General features: G+C 39.4%; 1 protein-coding gene across 10 annotated transcripts in view; it reads left to right on the plus strand.

Moving 5' to 3' along the window:
- The window catches only part of ARHGEF6 (Rac/Cdc42 guanine nucleotide exchange factor 6), a 117,740-nt gene that overhangs the window by 76,291 nt on the left and 23,921 nt on the right, over positions 1 to 17,528 (plus strand). For all 10 annotated transcript variants that reach the window (XM_059049581.2, XM_059049583.2, XM_059049584.2 and 7 more), the window contains one exon: positions 17,215 to 17,353. In XM_059049581.2, coding sequence (XP_058905564.1) covers positions 17,215 to 17,353 — 139 coding nt within the window. The remainder of the gene's footprint in view (positions 1 to 17,214; positions 17,354 to 17,528) is intronic.

Below are 17,528 nucleotides of genomic sequence, written 5' to 3' on the forward strand. Positions count from 1 at the left end.
TGCTGTTTAGTTCTTCTAGGTCCTTGTTAAACATTTCTTTTATTTCCTCCATTCTATTTCCAAGATTTTTGAACATCTTTACTATCATTACTCTGAATTCTTTTTCAGGTAGGATGCCTGTTTCCTCTTCATTTGTTTGGTCTGGTGGATTTTTACCTTGCTCCTTCATCTGCTGTGTATTTCTCTATCTTCTCATTTTGCTTTATTTACTGTGTTTGGGGTCTCCGTTTCGCAGACTACAGGTTCATAGTTCCTGTTGTTCTTGGTATCTGCCCCCAGTGGATAAGGTTGGTCCAGGGGCTTGTGTAGGCTTCCTGGTGGACGGGACTGGTGGGCAGGTGGATTCTTAACCACTGCACCACCAGGGAAGTCCTATCACGTTTGTTTTTTTTTTTTTTTCCCTCATGTATTTTGATGTTCTGTTGTTAGGTGCATTGATGTTAAGGATTGCTTTGTCTTGTTGGAGAAATGGCCCTTGTATCTTTATGTAATTCTCTCTCTTTATCCCTGATAGTTTTCCATGTTCCGATGTCAGCTTTTTCTGAAATTAATATAGCTAATCCAGCTATCTTTTAATTGACGTATTTAGACCATTCACATTTAAAGTGATTATTGTTATAGTTGGATTAATATCTAAAATGTTTGTAACCATTTTCTATTCATTTCCCTTGTTCTTTCTTTACTGCCCCCCTTTTACTGCCTTCTGTGGTTTTATTATTATTATTATTTTCTAAAATTTTGACTGTGACACATGGCATGTGAGATCTTAGTTCCTCAACCAGGGATCAAACCTCTGCCCCCTGCAGTGGAAGCATGGAGTCTTAACCCCTGGACTGCTAGGGAAGTCCTGCGTTCTCTGGTTTTAGTGAAACATTTTATATGATTCCATTTTCTCTTTCTCTTTTTCTGAAAAAATTTTAGTGATTTCCCTAGAGTTTGTAATATCCATTTACAGCTAACCTAACAGCACTTTCACATAACACCATTTCACAGGTAATGCAGTTACCTTATAACGGAGTATTCTAAATTTTCCCCCTCATCTCTTATTGTTCTCATTCATTTCATGTATCCATAACATAAAATCACTCAATATACTGTTGCTTTTATTACTTGGAACAGGTATCTATTAGATCTATTAAGAATAAGAAAAAAGATTTTATTTTACCTGTAATTTATTATTCTCTGACACTGTTCCTTTTCATGTAGATCCAAGTTTCCTTGTCTCTGAAATACTTCTTTTAACAATATTTGATAGGAGGTCTACTGGTGACAGTTTCCCTCAGTTTTTGTTTGCTTAAGAAAGTTTTATTTTGCCTCCACTTTTTTTCCTTCTATTTTTATTGTGGTAAAACAAACATATAACATGAGATCTACCCTCCTAACAAAATTTTAAGTGTACAATACAGTATTGTTAAGTATAAGCACAATTTTGTACATCAGATCTCTAGAACTTTTTCATCTTCCATAATGGAAACTTATATCCACTGAACAGCAACTCCCCATTTCTCCCTTACCCCAGCCCCTGGAAATCACCATTTTACTTTCTGCTTCTATGAGTTTGACTACTTCAGATACCTTATATAAATGGAATCATGTAGTATGTTTCCTTCTGTGACTGGCTTATTTCACTTAGCATAATGTCCTCAGAGTTCATCCATGTTTTCACATATGACAGGATTTCCTTCTCTTTAAAGAGGTATGCACGTGCATACCACATTTCTTTATCCATTCATTCATCAATGGCCATTTATATTATTTCACAACTTGGCTATGGGAATGCAAATGTCTCTTCGAGATCTTGATTTCAGTTTATTTAGATAAATAACCAAAAGTTGGATTGCTGGATTAAATGGTAGTTCTATTTTCAGTGTTTTGAGGAACTTTCATACTGTTTCCACTGTGGCAGCACCAATTTACATTCCCACCAACAATGCACAGAGGTTCCAACTTCTTCACATCTTTGCCAACATTTGTCTTTATTTATTTATTTATTTTTGGTTAGTGGCCATCCTAATCAGATGTGAGGGGATGTCTCATTGTATATGTGTATGTGTGTTTACAATAACTATTACACTTCTCTACTTAAATGTATACAATCTCATGTAGTAAGGGTCATGATCTCTTTTCCTCAAATAAATACTAATGTAATATTTAATTGAAGTATAGTTGCTGTACAATATTATATAAGTTACAGGTGTACAATATAGTGATTCACAATTTTTAAAGGTTATACTCCATTTATAGTTATTATAAAATATCATTGTCATTTTGATTTGAACTTCCCTGATGATTAGTGTTGTTGAGCATCTTTTCATGTCCCATTTGTATGTCTTCTTCTTCTTTTTTTTTTTAGACACATTTATTCAGCATCATGATCAGACTATTACATTTAGCAATCAACAGCAGCATGGGTGCAAAAATTAAAACCCTTTGTTGGAATGATTTACACTTTCCACAGAACAGAAACTAAAGTAACCTGTTATACAATTAGTCACAAATACAGTCCCCGAGTTTTTTTGGCCATACACATGAGTATTGTCTAAAACATGTCTTCTTTGTAGCAGCTAGGCCCTGCCACCACTGTGCTTGGCTGAGTTCACAAATCTGTTGTAACCTGTAGCTTCCCCGTCACTTCTCTGGCTCTCCTCTCCTGCTAAGCTTTGTTTCCTGGCAATAATCAAAACGTTCTGCCACTGCCATAGCTACTGCTGCTGCTGGAACCACCATAGCCACCTTGGTTTCGGGGTTTGGCAAAGTATTGGCCTCCACCACCATAGGGGCCAGAACTTCTGCCTGTAAAGTTTCCTCCTTTCATGGGTCCAAAATTTGAAGATTGATCGTTGTAACTGCCAAAATCATTGTAGCTTCCACCACCTCCAAATTTGCTTCCATCATTACCGAATCCATTATAGCCATCCCCACTGCCAGCATATCCACCGCCACCGTGGCTGCCACCAAAGCCACCTCGACCTTTACTGAATTCGTTTATTAGTTTTACCAGGTTTTGTGTAGTCTTTAGGGTTTTCTACATATGAAATCATGTCATCTGTGAACAGAGATCATTTTACTTCTTCCTTTCCCGTTTGGATGCCCTTTATTTTTCTTTCTTGCCTATCTGGCTAGGACATCCAGTACTGTGTTGAATAGAAGTGACCAAAGTGGGCATTTGTGCCTTGTTCCTGACCTTAGAGGGAAAAGCTCTGTTTTTCACCATTGAGTATGATGTTAACTGTGTGCTTTTCATATATTGCCTTCTTATGTTGAGGCAATTTCCTTCTATTCTTAATTAGTTGAGCATTTTTGTTTTTATCATGAAAGGATGTTGGATTTTTGTCAAATGCTTTTTCTGCATCTATTGAGATGATCATATGATTTTTATCTTTTGCCCTTCGAGTATGATGTATCACATTGATAGATTTTTGTATGTCAAATCATCCTTGCATCCTAGGTATATTTTCCACTGGTCATGGTGTATGATGCCTTTAGTGTGCTATTACATTTGGTTTGCTAGTATTTTGTTGAGGACTTTGGCATCTATATTCATCAGGATACTGGTGTATAGTTTTCTTTTCTTGTGATGTCTTTCTCTGGCTCTTGTATCAGGGTAATGCTGGTCTCATAAAATGAGTTTGAAAGTGTTTCTATCTCTTTAATTATTTTGGAAGAGTTTGAGGAGGATTGGTGTTAATTCATTTAAAAAATATATATTTATTTATTTATTTTTTGGCCATGCCATGGGGCATGTGGGATCTTAGTTCCCCGACCAGGGATCAAACCCATGTCCCCTGTGGTATAAGTGTGGAGTTTTAACCAATGGACCACCAGGGAAGTCCCCAGTGTTAATTCATTTTTTTAAGTTTTATAGAATTCACCAGTGAAGCCATCTGGTCCTGGGCTTTTCTTTGTTGGGAGGTTTTTTTGTTTGTTTTTTGGTTTGTAAATTAATTTATTTTTGGCTGCATTGGGTCTTCATTGCTTTCTCTAGTTGTGGAAAGTGGAGGCTACTCTTCATTGTGGTACGTGGGCTTCTCATTGCAGTGGCTTCTCTTGTTGCAGAGCACAGGCTCTAGGCACGCGGGCATCGGTAGTTGTGGCACGTGGGCTCAGTAGTTGTGGCACACAGGCTTAGTTGCTCTGCAGCACGTGGGATCTTCTGGGACCAGGGATCAAACCCATGTCCCCTGCATTGGCAGGCAGAGTCTTAACCACTGTACCTCCAGGGAGGTTTTTGATTACTAATTCAATCTTCTTACTCATTATTGGTCTGTTAAAATTTCCTATTTTTTCATGAGTCAGTCTTGGTAGGTTGTATGCTTCCAGGAATTTGTCTATTTCTTCTAGGTTATTCAGTTTGTTAGTGTATAATTGTTCATAGTATAGACATACCTTGGAGATATTGCAGGTTCGGTTCCAGACCACTGCAATAAAGCTAGTCACATGAATTTTTTTTGTTTGCTAATGCATATAAAACTTATGTTTACACTATACTATAGTCTATTAAGCGTGCGTTAATATTATGTTTAAAAAATGTGTATATCTTAATTAAAAAATAATGCTATTGGAAAAATGGCGCAGATAGATTTGCTTGACACAGGGTTGCCACAAACCTTCAATTTGTAACAATCGCGATATACACGAAGCAAAATAAAGTGAAGTGCAATAAAAAGAGGTATGCCTATAGTCTCGTATGATCCTTTTTATTTCTGTGGCATCAGTTTTAATGTCTCTTATTTCATTTCTGATTTTATTTATTTGAGTCTTTTTTCTTAGTGTACTAAAGGTCAATTTCATTTATCTTTTCAGCTCTAATCTTTATTATTTCCTTTCTCCTGCTAACTTTAGACCTAATTTTTTTGTTCTTTTTCCAATTTCTTGAGGTATAAAGTCAAGGTGTTTGAGATCTGTCTTCTTTTTTAATAATAGGCATTTATCACTATAAACTTCCCTCTTTGAAATATTTTGTTGCATTCCATAAGTTTTGATATGTTGTATTTTTATTATAATTTGTCTCAAGATATTTTTTAGTTTCCCTTTTGATTTCTTCTGTGGCCCATTGGTTGTTCAACAGAGTGTTGTTTAATTTCCATATATTTGTGAATTTTCCAGTTTTATTTCTATTAATTTCTAGTTTCATTCTATTGTGGTCAGAAAGAATACTTGGTATGATTTCAATGTTTTTAAAGTTGTTAAGTTTTGTTTTGTGATAAAACATGTAACCTAACCTGGAGAATGGTTTTGGGGCACTCTAAAAGAATGCATATGCTGCTCTGTTGAGTGGAATAATATTTATATGTCTGCTGGGTCTATTTGATCTATAAGTGTTTTTCAAGTCCTTATCTTCTATCTGAATGTTATATCCATTATTGCTAGTGGGGTATTAAACTTCTCTGCTATTATTGTGTTGCTGTCTATTTCTCCCTTCATTTCTGTCCATATTTGCTTCATATATTTGGGTGCTCTGATGTTGGTTGCATATATACATATTTTAATTGTTATATCTTTTTGGTGAGTTGATCCTTTTGCTGTGATACTTTTTTTGTCCTTCTTTGTCTCTTTTGACAGTTTTTGATATAAAGTCTATTTGTCCAATATAAGTGTGGCCACCCTTGTGCTCCTTTGGTTACCATTTGCATAGCCTGTCTTTTTCTATCCCTTCACTTTCGGCCTGAGTGTGTCTTTAAAAATAAAGTGAGACGGGCTTCCCTGGTGGCACAGTGGTTGAGAGTCCGCCTGCCGATGCAGGGGACACGGGTTTGTGCCCCGGTCCGGGAAGATCCCACATGCCATGGGGCGGCTGGGCCCGTGAGCCATGGCTGCTGAGCCTGCGCGTCCGGAGCCTGTGCTTGCAATGGGAGAGGCCACAACAGTGAGAGGCCCACGTAACACAAAAAAGTAAAAAATTAAAAAATTTAAAAAAATAAAGTGAGACTTTTGTAGACAGCATATATTTGGGTCTTTTTTTAAAAATCCATTCAGCCATTCTATATCTCTTAATTGAGGAGTTTAATCCATTTAAATTTAAAGTAATTATTGAAAGGGAAGGACTTACTATTGCCATTGTTCATTGTTTTCTGTCTATCTTGTAGCTTTTCTGTCTCTTGTCTCTTGCTGTCTTCCTTTCTGTTTTATTGATTTTGTGTAGTGACATGATTTGATTCCTTTCTCATTTTCATTTGTGTATCATCTATAGATATTTTCTTTGTGGTTACCTTAGGGCTTACATAAAACATTTTATAACAATCTCTTTTAAGTTGATAAAAACTTAACTTCAGTCACACACACAACTCTACACTTTTACTTCCCCTCCAGTTTATGTTATTAATGTCACAAGGTACATCTTTTTATATTGTGTATCCATTAGCATCATTTTATAGTTATTTTTATACTTTTATCTCATAATTTCTATGCCAGAATTAAAGCAATTTATGTACTATGGCTAACAGTATTATAGTATTCTGTATTTGTCTATATATTTAACTTTACCAGTGATCTTTATACTTAAGAATGCTATTGTGTTGCTGTTTAGTGTCCTTTCATTTCAGCTGAAAGGACTCTCTTTAGAATTTCTTGTAAAGCAGGTCAAGTGGTGATATACTCCCCCAGCTTTTGTTTATTTGAGAAAATCTTTATTTCTCCTTTGTTTATGAAGGATAATTTTGCCAGATATTATATTCTTGGTTGGCAATATTTTTCTTTCAGTACTTTCAATATATCATTCCACTCCCTTCTGACCTGCAAAGATTCTGCTGAGAGACTGGCTAATAGTATGGGTATTCTGTTATATGTGACAAGTGTCTCTCTCTCTCTCTCTGTCTCTCTGTCTCTCTCTCTTTTTGAGTTTGACTTTTTATTTAGATTCCACATGTAAGTGATACCATACAGTATTTATTTTTCTCTGTCTGGTTTATTTCACCTAGTGTAATGCCCTCTTTCTTTCTCATGGCTGGTTAATAGTCATATATATATATAACTCACAGCTTTTTTATCCATTCATCTGTCCATGGACACTCAGGTTGTTTCCATATCTTGGCCATTGTAAAGAGTGCTGTTATGAATATTGGGGTGCATGTATCTTTTCTAATTAGTGTTATTGGTTTTTTGTTTTTTGTTTTTTGTTTTTGTGGTACGTGGGCCTCTCACTGTTGTGGTCTCTCCCGTTGCGGAGCACAGGCTCTGGATGCGCAGACTCAGTGGCCATGGCTCACGGGCCCAGCCGCTCCGCGGCATGTGGGATCTTCCCAGACCGGGGCACGAAACCCATGTCCCCTGCATCAGCAGGCAGACTCTCAACCACTGCGCCACCAGGGAAGCCCTGGGTTTTGTTTTGTTTTTATTTTTGTTATATACTCAGGAATGGAATTGCTGGGTCATATGGTAGATATACTTTTAATTTTTTGAGGAACATCCATACAGTTTTCCATAGTGGCTGCACCACTTTACATTCCCACCAACAGTGCAGGAGGGTTCCCTTTTCTCCACATCCTCTCCAGCACCTGTCATCTCTCGTCTTTTTGATAACAGCCATCCTAACAGGTGTGAGGTGGTACCTCATTGTTGTTTTGATTTGCATTTCCCTGATGATTTGTGATATTGAGTACCTTTTTATGTACCTGTTGGTCATTGGTATGTTTTCTTTGGAAAAATGTCTGTTCAGTTCTTCTGCCCATTTTTAAATCAGATTGTTTGGCTTGTTTTTTTTGTTGTTGTTTGTTTGTTTTGCTATTGAGTTGTGTGAGCTCTTTACGTTTTGAATATAGCCCCTTATCAGATTATGACTTGCAAATATTTTCTCCCATTCCATAGTTTGCCTTTCATTTTATTGATGGTTTCCTTTGCTGTGCAGTAGCTTTTTAGTTTGATCTAGTCCCACTTATTTATTTTTTCATTTGTTGTTTGTGAATTTTATAAGTACTAGGGGCTTCAGTTTCTTCTAGTTTCTTTGTTTTTTTCCTCCCTCTGTATCTTTGTGTTTCCTAAGAATTCCTTCATAAATAGAGTCTGTGTCTTGCAGCTCTCTCAGCTGTAATCCACCATTGTTATATTGGAGCCATGTTGATGTGGTGTAAGGTGTAGTCGAGGGGATGGATTCTATAATATTATGAATAAATTTCACTTATTTAGTGGACCGGTGCCCCTGAGCTTGGATCTGTAGAAGAGTTTCCTAGACTTTTTTTTTCTCCTCTCACATATGACAGGAAGTTGAGAGAGGGTCAGATAAGGCTCTGGCAACATAGATTTCCCTTGGAGAGCAAGCCTTTGTTATAGAGAATTTTCTGGGAGCATTTCAAAATGGTTAGTTTTCTCTCCCCCTCCCTGAAACACAACGGGATTTTTCTGTGATCTTCTCCATGAGAACCTGCTTGGGTTCCTGGATGCAAAACCCACAAAAATTTTGGTCTCTCCAAGACTGGGTCCCTGGGAGTTTTTAATTGTCAAGCTAGTCCACGCTCAGACTCTTGCAGTTCATCACAATTTCCATTTGAGTGGTCCTACGTTACTGTCTCCAGTGGATTCTCCTCAGCGAAGTTGATCTCAGTTCTAATTCTTTGTGTTTGCCTGTCTTTCTAGATTTGGGGGTGGTGGTTTTCCCTGTGATCTCAATTCTCAGTGGATCTAAGAAAAGTAATTGATTTTCAGTTTGTTCAGTGTTTTTCTTGTTGCAAGGATGGTAATGATAACTTCTAAGCTCTTTGGATGTCAGAGCTGAAACCCAATGTCCTTTTATGGGTTTTTGAATTATTTTATTTTACTTTTTTAACGAATTTGTTTACCTTACATTTAGTAAATGTATAGAGTTGTGCAACCATCACCACAATCCAATTTAAGAACATTTCTGTCACAGAAGATCCCTTATGCCCATTGCAGTCAATCCTTGCTCCCAGCCCCATGAATTATTTTTTTAGTGTTTGCTTTGAGGCTTTCCATATATATATCTTAATTTGTCTGAATCTGCTTCATGTTTACAGTAACTTAATTCTAGTGAGATATAAAAATGTTACTCCTAGTATACCTCTATTTCCACTTCTCTTTTTGTGCCACTGTTGTTATACACATTATGTCTATATGTTATGAACCCATTAATACATTGCCATCGTTATTATTATTATCATTTTAAGTTTATTTATTTATTCATTTGTTTAATTTTTGGCTGCATTGGGTCTTTGCTACTGCACGTGGGTTTTCTCTAGTTGCCTTGAGCAGGGGCTACTCTGTTGTGGTGTGCAGGCTTCTCATCACGGTGGCTTCTCTTGCTGCGGAGCAGCAAGGCTCTATGCACGCGGGCTTCTGTAGTTGTGGCTCGTGGGCTCAGTAGTTGTGGCTCACGGGCTCTAGAGCGCAGGCTCAGTAGTTGTGGTGCATGGGCTTAGTTGCTCCACGGCACGTGGGATCCTCCCAGACCAGGGCTCGAACCCATGTCCCCTGCTTTGGCAGGTGGATTCACAACCACTGAACCACCAGGGAAGCTCGCCATCGTTATTATTAATATAATTTTCTATTAATGGAACTGATAGAAGAAAGGAGAGCGAGGATATATTTATAGCATTTGTTATATTAACATTCTTATTTACTGTTTGTGTGAGGAGATACCTCATTGTAGTTTTGATTCGCATTTCTCTAATAATTAGTGATGTTGAGCATCTTATCATGTGCCTGTTGGCCATCTGTATGTCTTCTTCGGAGAAGTGTCTACTTAGGTCTTCTGCCCAGTTTTAGATTGGGTTGTTTGTTTGTTTGTTTTTGTGGTATGCGGGACTCTCACTGCTGTGGCCTCTCCCGTTGAGGAGCACAGGCTCCGGACGTGCAGGCTCAGTGGCCATGGCTCACGGGCCCAGCCGCTCTGTGGCACGTGGGATCTTCCCGGACCGGGGCACGAACCCGTGTCGCCTGCATCGGCAGGTGGACTCTCAGCCACTGCGCCACCAGGGAAGCCCGGGTTGTTTGTTTTTTTGATATTGAACTGCATGAACTTTTTGTATATTTTGGAAATTAAGCCCTTGTCAGTCACATTGTTTGCAAATATTTTCTCCCAGTCTGTAGGTTGTCTTTTCATTTTGTTGATGGTTTCCTTTGCTGTGCAAAAGGTTAAAGTTTGATTAGGTCCCATTTGTTTATTTTTGCTTTTATTTCTATTGCCTTGGGAGACTGACCTATGAAAACATTGGTACAATTTGTGTCAGAGAATGTTTTGCCTATGTTCTCTTCTAGGAGTTTTATGATGTCCTGTCTTACATTTAAGTCGTTAAGCCATTTTGAATTTATTTTTCTGTAGGGTGTGAGGGGTGTTCTGACTTCATTGATTTACATGCGGCTGTCCAGCTTTCCCAACGCCACTTATAGAAGAGACTGTCTTTTATCCATTGTATATTCTTGCCTCCTTTGTCGAAGATTAATTGACTGTAGGCCTGTGGGTTTATTTCTGGGCTCTTTATTCTAGGGGTAGTTTTTCGAGACCAGTCTTTGAAATTTGCTGGTTCTCTCTACTGACCTAGCTGGCCTCTTGTGTAGCTTGTTGTTCTTAATTAAGAGGACCAGCCTTCTCTCATTTTCTTACCACCAAAATCTTCATTGCTTTTGCAAGAGAGACCTTAGGCTTGAATTTCCCCACAGTTTTTCAACTAGAACCAATTCCTTTGAGGAAAGCTCTCTGTTCCTATAGTCTGTCTGCCTCTCCCCTGGGCAAAATCTTTGAGCCACTACTCTGGGTGCTAGGCAGGGTAGTAGCCTCTGGTCTTCTCTGTTTACCTTTCCCAGCACAGAACCTCTACCCTACAAGTGAGCTGGGGTGAGGGTAATTTGGTGCCAGTATTTTCAGCCTGTGTCCTCCCTCTCCATCCAGTCTCTCAGCCACACTCACTAGGCATTCAGCGTCTTCAACTCAGAGCTGAAGCAGTTGCGATACGCTAGTGAGATATTGTGTCCTTGGGTTGGGAGTTGAGGGCAAGGGGAGCCCTCTCTTCTTGTCCACATTTGCCTGGAGGGGCTTCTGGCAAACTAAGCCAGGAGGAGGGAGGAGGGAGAGAGGGAGAGAGCAGGTCAGGGCTCAAATACCAAGCTCTCCCTGTTCTTACTGAGTTTTAGAAGATGTTCTTGAATAAATGTTTTCTTCATTTACCAGATGTCATTGGAACACTTTCCAGAGACTAATTTTTTTTTTTTTTTTGCGGTGCTCGGGCCTCTCATTGTTGTGGCCTCTCCCGTTGCGGAGCACAGGCTCCGGACGCGCAGGCGCAGCGGCCACGGCTCACGGGCTCAGTTGCTCCGCGGCACGTGGGATCTTCCCGGACCAGGGCACGAACCCGTGTCTCCTGCATCGGCAGGCGGATTATCAACCGCTGCGCCACCAGGGAAGCCCTGCAGAGACTTTAAATGGTTGTTTTTATGGGTTCCACTAGCTCTGATTGTTTCCCCGGGGGATGGGTGCACGCACGTAGCAGCATCTCACGCCACCATGCCACTCCTTGATGTCAGCCTAAAAACTTTTTCCCACTTTTATATTGTCTCAGTTTACAGTTCTGCCACTTAGAAGCTGTGTTACCCAGGGTGATTCACTTAATCTTTAAGCCTTAGTTTCCTCACTTGTAAAATGAGGATAAAATCACCTACCTTGCAGGGTTGGTGGGAGGATTCAGTGAAATAATGTATACCAAGTACCTGGCATATAGCACAAGGTTACTTGCTGCCACCTCCCATGTCTGCTTTATTCATCTTCTACCAGCTTCTCGTTGTTTTTTAGAAAAAAAAATTATGCAATATTTCAAGCATACAAAGAACAGAGATTATTAAAATAAAGTACACCCACGTACCCACCTTTCAGCTTAAGAATCAAATTATAGCTGCAATTGGGGTCCTGTGTATACTTTCCAATATTTCCTGCTCCTCCCTCCCTCCCCCAAGGGAACCTGAGTCCTGAATTTGTTTTTATTATTTCCAGGAATGTTTTCATACTTCACTACTTATCTTCAATAAAGAAAAATATGGTTCAGAGGCATTTTTCCTGTGATGGCTACGTAAACATCCTGTGTGGATAAGGGTAAATTTCTTAATGCCAATGAAAAGAGATCCCATCATGTTAGCTTGCCATTTATATGAGCATGTATTCTTTTTCTTCTGATCTGAGAACAGCAATTCTGGATAAATACCAGAAAGAAATGGTGTACCTCAGACGGCAGACTTTTGTAGTGTTTCAAGAATTTTCTGTTGTAATTCTGTGTGCTAAAATACTACTGACTCTGCATTTACCCATGTTAGGAGTTTAAAGTATAAATAGCAGTAGAGATTTCTTCAAACATTATGATTTAAAGTTTGTTGCACAGTTAATTGAAAGATTCTCAACTTTGGGGGGAAATTATTATACCCTGTTTGCTTGATTTTGGTTAGTGATTTTTTAAAATTGAAGTATAGTTATTTACAATGTTTCAGGTGTACAGCAAAGTGATTCAGTGTACATATATCTATGTATAGATATAGATATATATTCCTTTCAGATTCTTTTCCATTATAAGTTATTACAAGATATTGAATATAGTTCCCTGTGCTATACAGTAGGTCCTTGTTTATTTTATATATGATTAGTGATTTCTTTGGAGAATTTTATAATATCCCTTGAAATGATGGAAGACTCACTGGAGTCCCACAGAACTGAATTTTTATCTTAGTGGTTTATTTACATGTAAGGAATGAAAATTAAATTAAAATACTTGGGGTTATCCTCAGAGGTGCTTCTAATATAATCTCAGCTATTTTCTAGGCATCTTGTCGTAATTTATGCTGACATACTAGAGTAGAGGCAAAGCATAGCTGAGTGAAATTCTCAGAAAATTCAGATTAAAATCCTGTTTTATATGAAGGTTTCAGCTGAAATAGGGACATTGGTGGATTTCTGCTAAAGCTGTAGATGCTTAGAAGCGGGAAAATCTCTGAGTCAGAGCAAGCCAGTTAGGTGAACTTCTTCATTTCGGCCGGCAGGTAGCAGTATCATACTAGAAATGCTTGTGACGATTGCCAATGAGACCAGACGCAGCCTGAAAATTGTATGACTGTGTGTTGGTGCCTTGTGAAAAGTGCAGTGATGCATTATCTGAATTGGAGATATAAGCAGACCCCAATCTTGATATGTTTGTTCCCCATATTTACATATATTTGAATGACCGCCCCAGTCTTTTGCTCGGCCCTGGGCGAGGTCTTTTGGGATTTCCCCTCTCTCTCCCCTTCTGGCTTGCTATTGTGGCTCTTATTTCTTCCTGGGAGTAACTTCACCCTTACAAAAATACCCACTTCTCTCCCGTGCTTCGTTGTGGCATCCATCCTTTTCACAAGGGAGAGGAGCCCGGCGGCGTGAAAAGACAGAGAGGGGAGAGGAGGAGAGAGTTAGCGCCGAGGCAGATCTGGACCTCACTTCCGGCTCTATTGCGGCGACTACCACAAACACCACGTGTTCTTTTCCTCTTGTTAGTTTTATTCACGCTCTGTTTACCACTGTTGTCAGCAATGAAGACTTTGAGAAAAACTCAGAGCTGTGTACTTGCTTCCGGGACGAAGCACAGAGGAAAAATTCTGAGACTAGATTCTGTTCTGTCTTTGAGGAACCAGGGAAGGGAGCAAGTGAGACTGACCACAAACAAAAAGTGGTGGAGAAGAAGCCGGCAGCCTAGTCTCTGGGACTGGATCAGTGAAAAAAGGGCTAAGTGAGATCCACCCAACCCAGTGTGCGCTGCATCCCGGGGATTTTCCACTGGCCACGCCCAGCCTCGCAGTTCCTCGTGCCTCACCTCCCCTTTCCAGACCACGGTGATTCCCATGAAAGGCTGGCGGCGAGAGAGTGAGGCGAAAAGCGGGGACAATCTGGTCCTTTTCTAGCTGCTCTAGTGAGAGTTACCATCGTTCAAAGTGGAAATCTAGGCAACGATTCTACAGAAACACTGTTATATGAGATGGTTAAGCCCTGTAGTGTTATTATAATGTATGATACGTTTCTTCAGTTTTCCAGCCCAACCTAGAATATACGAGAGCCCCATCCACCATGCATTTCTATAAGGGCACGTTGAGTTTCAGACAACATTCATACATTGAAAACTGCTTCTGTTGTATCACATCACATATACAGAACCTGTTAAACTTGAAAAGCACTTCAAACAGGCTGCATGAAACGTAAAAGCTACATTTGAAAGACAGATTGTGTTTTGGTATACTGATGTATATTTGCATGTTATATTTGTGTATGATATTAATTTGTGTATTAAATTTATTTGGCTAAGTAAAATGTGTCTTTGAGGATCTATTTAGCATGATGGGCAGTGGCTTTATAAGGCAGTTTTGTTCTTTTGTTGCACTAGTCTAATGTTACTTTTTCCCCAATAGCCAGTGTTTTATTCTGAGATAGTGATCTCACGTTATATTGAAAAAAATTTTTAAATTCTTTTGTAATATTTAACAAGCCTAGAAGTTAGAATGCTGCGTGGAAAGTAATAAAGTACACGTTGGCATTTGCTTTTAATTGTTGTAACCCTTGTATCAATTAGAGTAGAACGTTGAGAATGCAGGTAGTTATTTACTCATGGAGAGGGAAAAATAAGACTTGTTTACGAAATTGAAAAAAAATTAGGAAAGTGATTTTCTCAAAATTACATACTCAAATGCACTTTCCAACTTCGAGTTATTTTCCTAATTATATTTTATATGTGATGATCATTTTTTAGTCTAAGCCAAATCTGACCCACAGGCAGGTTAACCTGTGTTTCCCTAGTCGCTTGCATTAAGCACTATTTCTTTGTTAAAAATTTTTATTGAAATCTACTTGATTTACAATGTTGTGTTAGTTTCAGGTATACAGCAAAGTAATTCAGTTATACATATAGATATGTATTCTTTTTCATATTCTTTTCCATTATGATTTATTACAGGATATTGAATATAGTTCCCTGTGCTATATAGTAGGACCTTGTTGTCTATCTATTTTATATATAGTAGTGTGTATCTGTTAATCCCAAACTCTTAATTTATCCCTTCCCCACCCCCTTTCCCCTTTGGTAACCATAAATTTGTTTTCTATGTCTGTGAGTCTGTTTCTGTTTTGTAAATAAGTTCATTTCTATCATATTTCAGATTCTACATATAAGTGATATCATACGATATTTGTCTTTCTCTGTCTGATTTACTTCATTTAGTATGATAATCTCTAGGTCCAAAACACTATTTCTTCTAGAAGTTCTCCCTGCATTATTCAAATCAACTCAGCTCCCACCCTCCTTTTTTTCATGGTTTGGACCTCAGAGATGGTCCGTGCCACGGCTGTATTCCACATCAAGCATCAGACAGTAGTGATGTCCAACTTGCTTTCACTCACCCTTTCTGAGCCTCATGTTTCTCGTCTGTAAAATGAAGATAACACCTGTGTTGAAATGTTATTGTGAATATTAAACAAGAACAAATGCATGCAGAGATCTTAGCATGAAAGATTTTAGTCTTATAAACCCCAATATTTAAGGTTCACAATTTTAGAAGGAAGTAGGTTTTATCTCTGCTTTACAAATGAGTCAGCTGAGGTTGGTAACTGATCAGGGTCACTGAATCTGTTTTATGATTTCAAGTCCAGGGCACTTCCCTCCCCTTGGCTGCTTCTGGAGCAAGACTGCAAAAACTAATAAAACAGGTAGCCTTGATGGTTAGATGTGACCACTCAGATGAGTTCTAGCTTCTGTGACATCCCTGTGATTTCCGCGTGACTCAAGGTTGCTGTGTAACAGCTGAAACGATGTCTTTTTCTCTCCTGCTCGCAAAAGCCAAGTAGAGGGAGAGTATCTATAATAGGGGTAACCTGCAACCCATCACACCCCCAAACCCCCTAGTAGGTTATCACTGATAGCAGGTTTCTTTGAACACAGCACAACTTTTTGCAGCATGCCACAGTTGGGAACCGCTGTCGAAGATGTATTCTAGGAGAATAAGTAGGTCATTTGGTAGTAGAGGGTTCCCTCTTGGAGAGGGGTGAGAAGATTGGTGGGGCCACAGTGGGAATCCAAAAAGTTAAGACTTGATCTTGCAGGCAGTTGGAGGTTCCTGAGTAGGAAAGCAACAGGAGATAAGTGGTGGTTTGCAGGGTGCTTCACAAGCCAGAAAGCCTGGAAGCTGGGGGGTCCATTGGACTATTGCAGTGAACCAGACCAGAGAGATGAAGGCCTGAGCTGAGTCAGTGGCAGTGAGAGTGGAAAGGAATAAACAGGCACAAGATGGCTTGTGATGGATTCGATATGCATGGGTGAGCAAGGAGGGAGAGGGGTCAAGAGATAAAGCAGGTTTCCTTCTTTAATTCTACGTTGCAGAAATATAAACTAAAATGATCTTGCAGCCCCAGGACTCAGTATCCTATTGGTGAAAAGGAGACAGTCCAGAGGGTGCTGAGGGGCAGCGAAAACCCGGGCTTAGACTTAGGCATTTGCACAACATGGTTCCTAAGATATTAATACAGTCTTTTTGTTTTTTGTTTTTTTTTTGGCCACACCTCGCGGCTTGTGAGATCTTAGTTCCCCTACCAGGGATTGAACCCGGGCCCTCGACAGTGAGAGTGTAGAGTCTCCACCACTGGACCACCAGGGAATTCCCTACAGTCTTTTTTTTTTTTTTTTTAAGCCGAGTTATTTGGGTAGGCTGCTGCACTGTTTTCAGATCTTAGGCTAAGTGATTAGTCATGCAAACATGCTGCTATCTGAGTTTAGGACTTGATTCTGGCACATTACAAGTGGGTGTCCCAGTGATAGGGAGTACTTGGTGAGTTACTCCCCTTGGCATCTCATCAGCCAATAACTAGAATGTTTGCAGTGACTAAGAAAAGATTTTTTCAAACCTGACGTTGAGGTCATATGATAGATTGTATGCCCATGCCTCTGGGTGCAGGCTTCTTAAGGGCAGGGGTTTTGGTTTTCTTCAGGGCTGTATTCCCAACAGAGAACAGAGCCTGTCACTTAGTAGATGCTCAATAAATAATTGTTGGATGAGAAAATAAAGCCAGGGATCGTAAGTGCCTGGATCACCGCTGTAGCCCAGTGCTCTGTGCCATGCTGATTGAATTGAGTTGAAGTGCGTTGGACAGCATTTGTGCTGGTGATACAAAATTTATTTGGTTTTCTATGCTGTGAAATACAGGAAAATCATGTTCGGTTGGTAACTCTTTACAAGGAATATTAAGCAGTAATAAAACTATATTCGTTCTTTTGCTAGTGATGATCTGGAACGATTTATGGAAAATCAAGGTGCATCTAGCCCAGGTATCCTCATTTTAACAACAAGTCTCAGCAAACCTTTCATGCGACTGGAAAAGTATGTTACTCTCTTGCAAGAGTTGGAACGGCATATGGAGGTAAGGGAAGGCGAGCTATTTTAAGCTCCTGTACAAAGGATGAGCCTCTGCTCTGGAGGAAGCAGCCAGTACCGCCTCCAAACTAGCCTTACTGAGGAGTTCAGAAAAAACCTGGGTTTCAAAATTTACTTGATCCAGTCTTCCCTGTTCCCGGGCTTTTAGTTTTCCTCTTTAT

This window comes from Kogia breviceps, chromosome X, assembly GCF_026419965.1.
Source record: "Kogia breviceps isolate mKogBre1 chromosome X, mKogBre1 haplotype 1, whole genome shotgun sequence".
Classification (NCBI taxonomy): Eukaryota; Metazoa; Chordata; class Mammalia; order Artiodactyla; family Physeteridae; genus Kogia; species Kogia breviceps.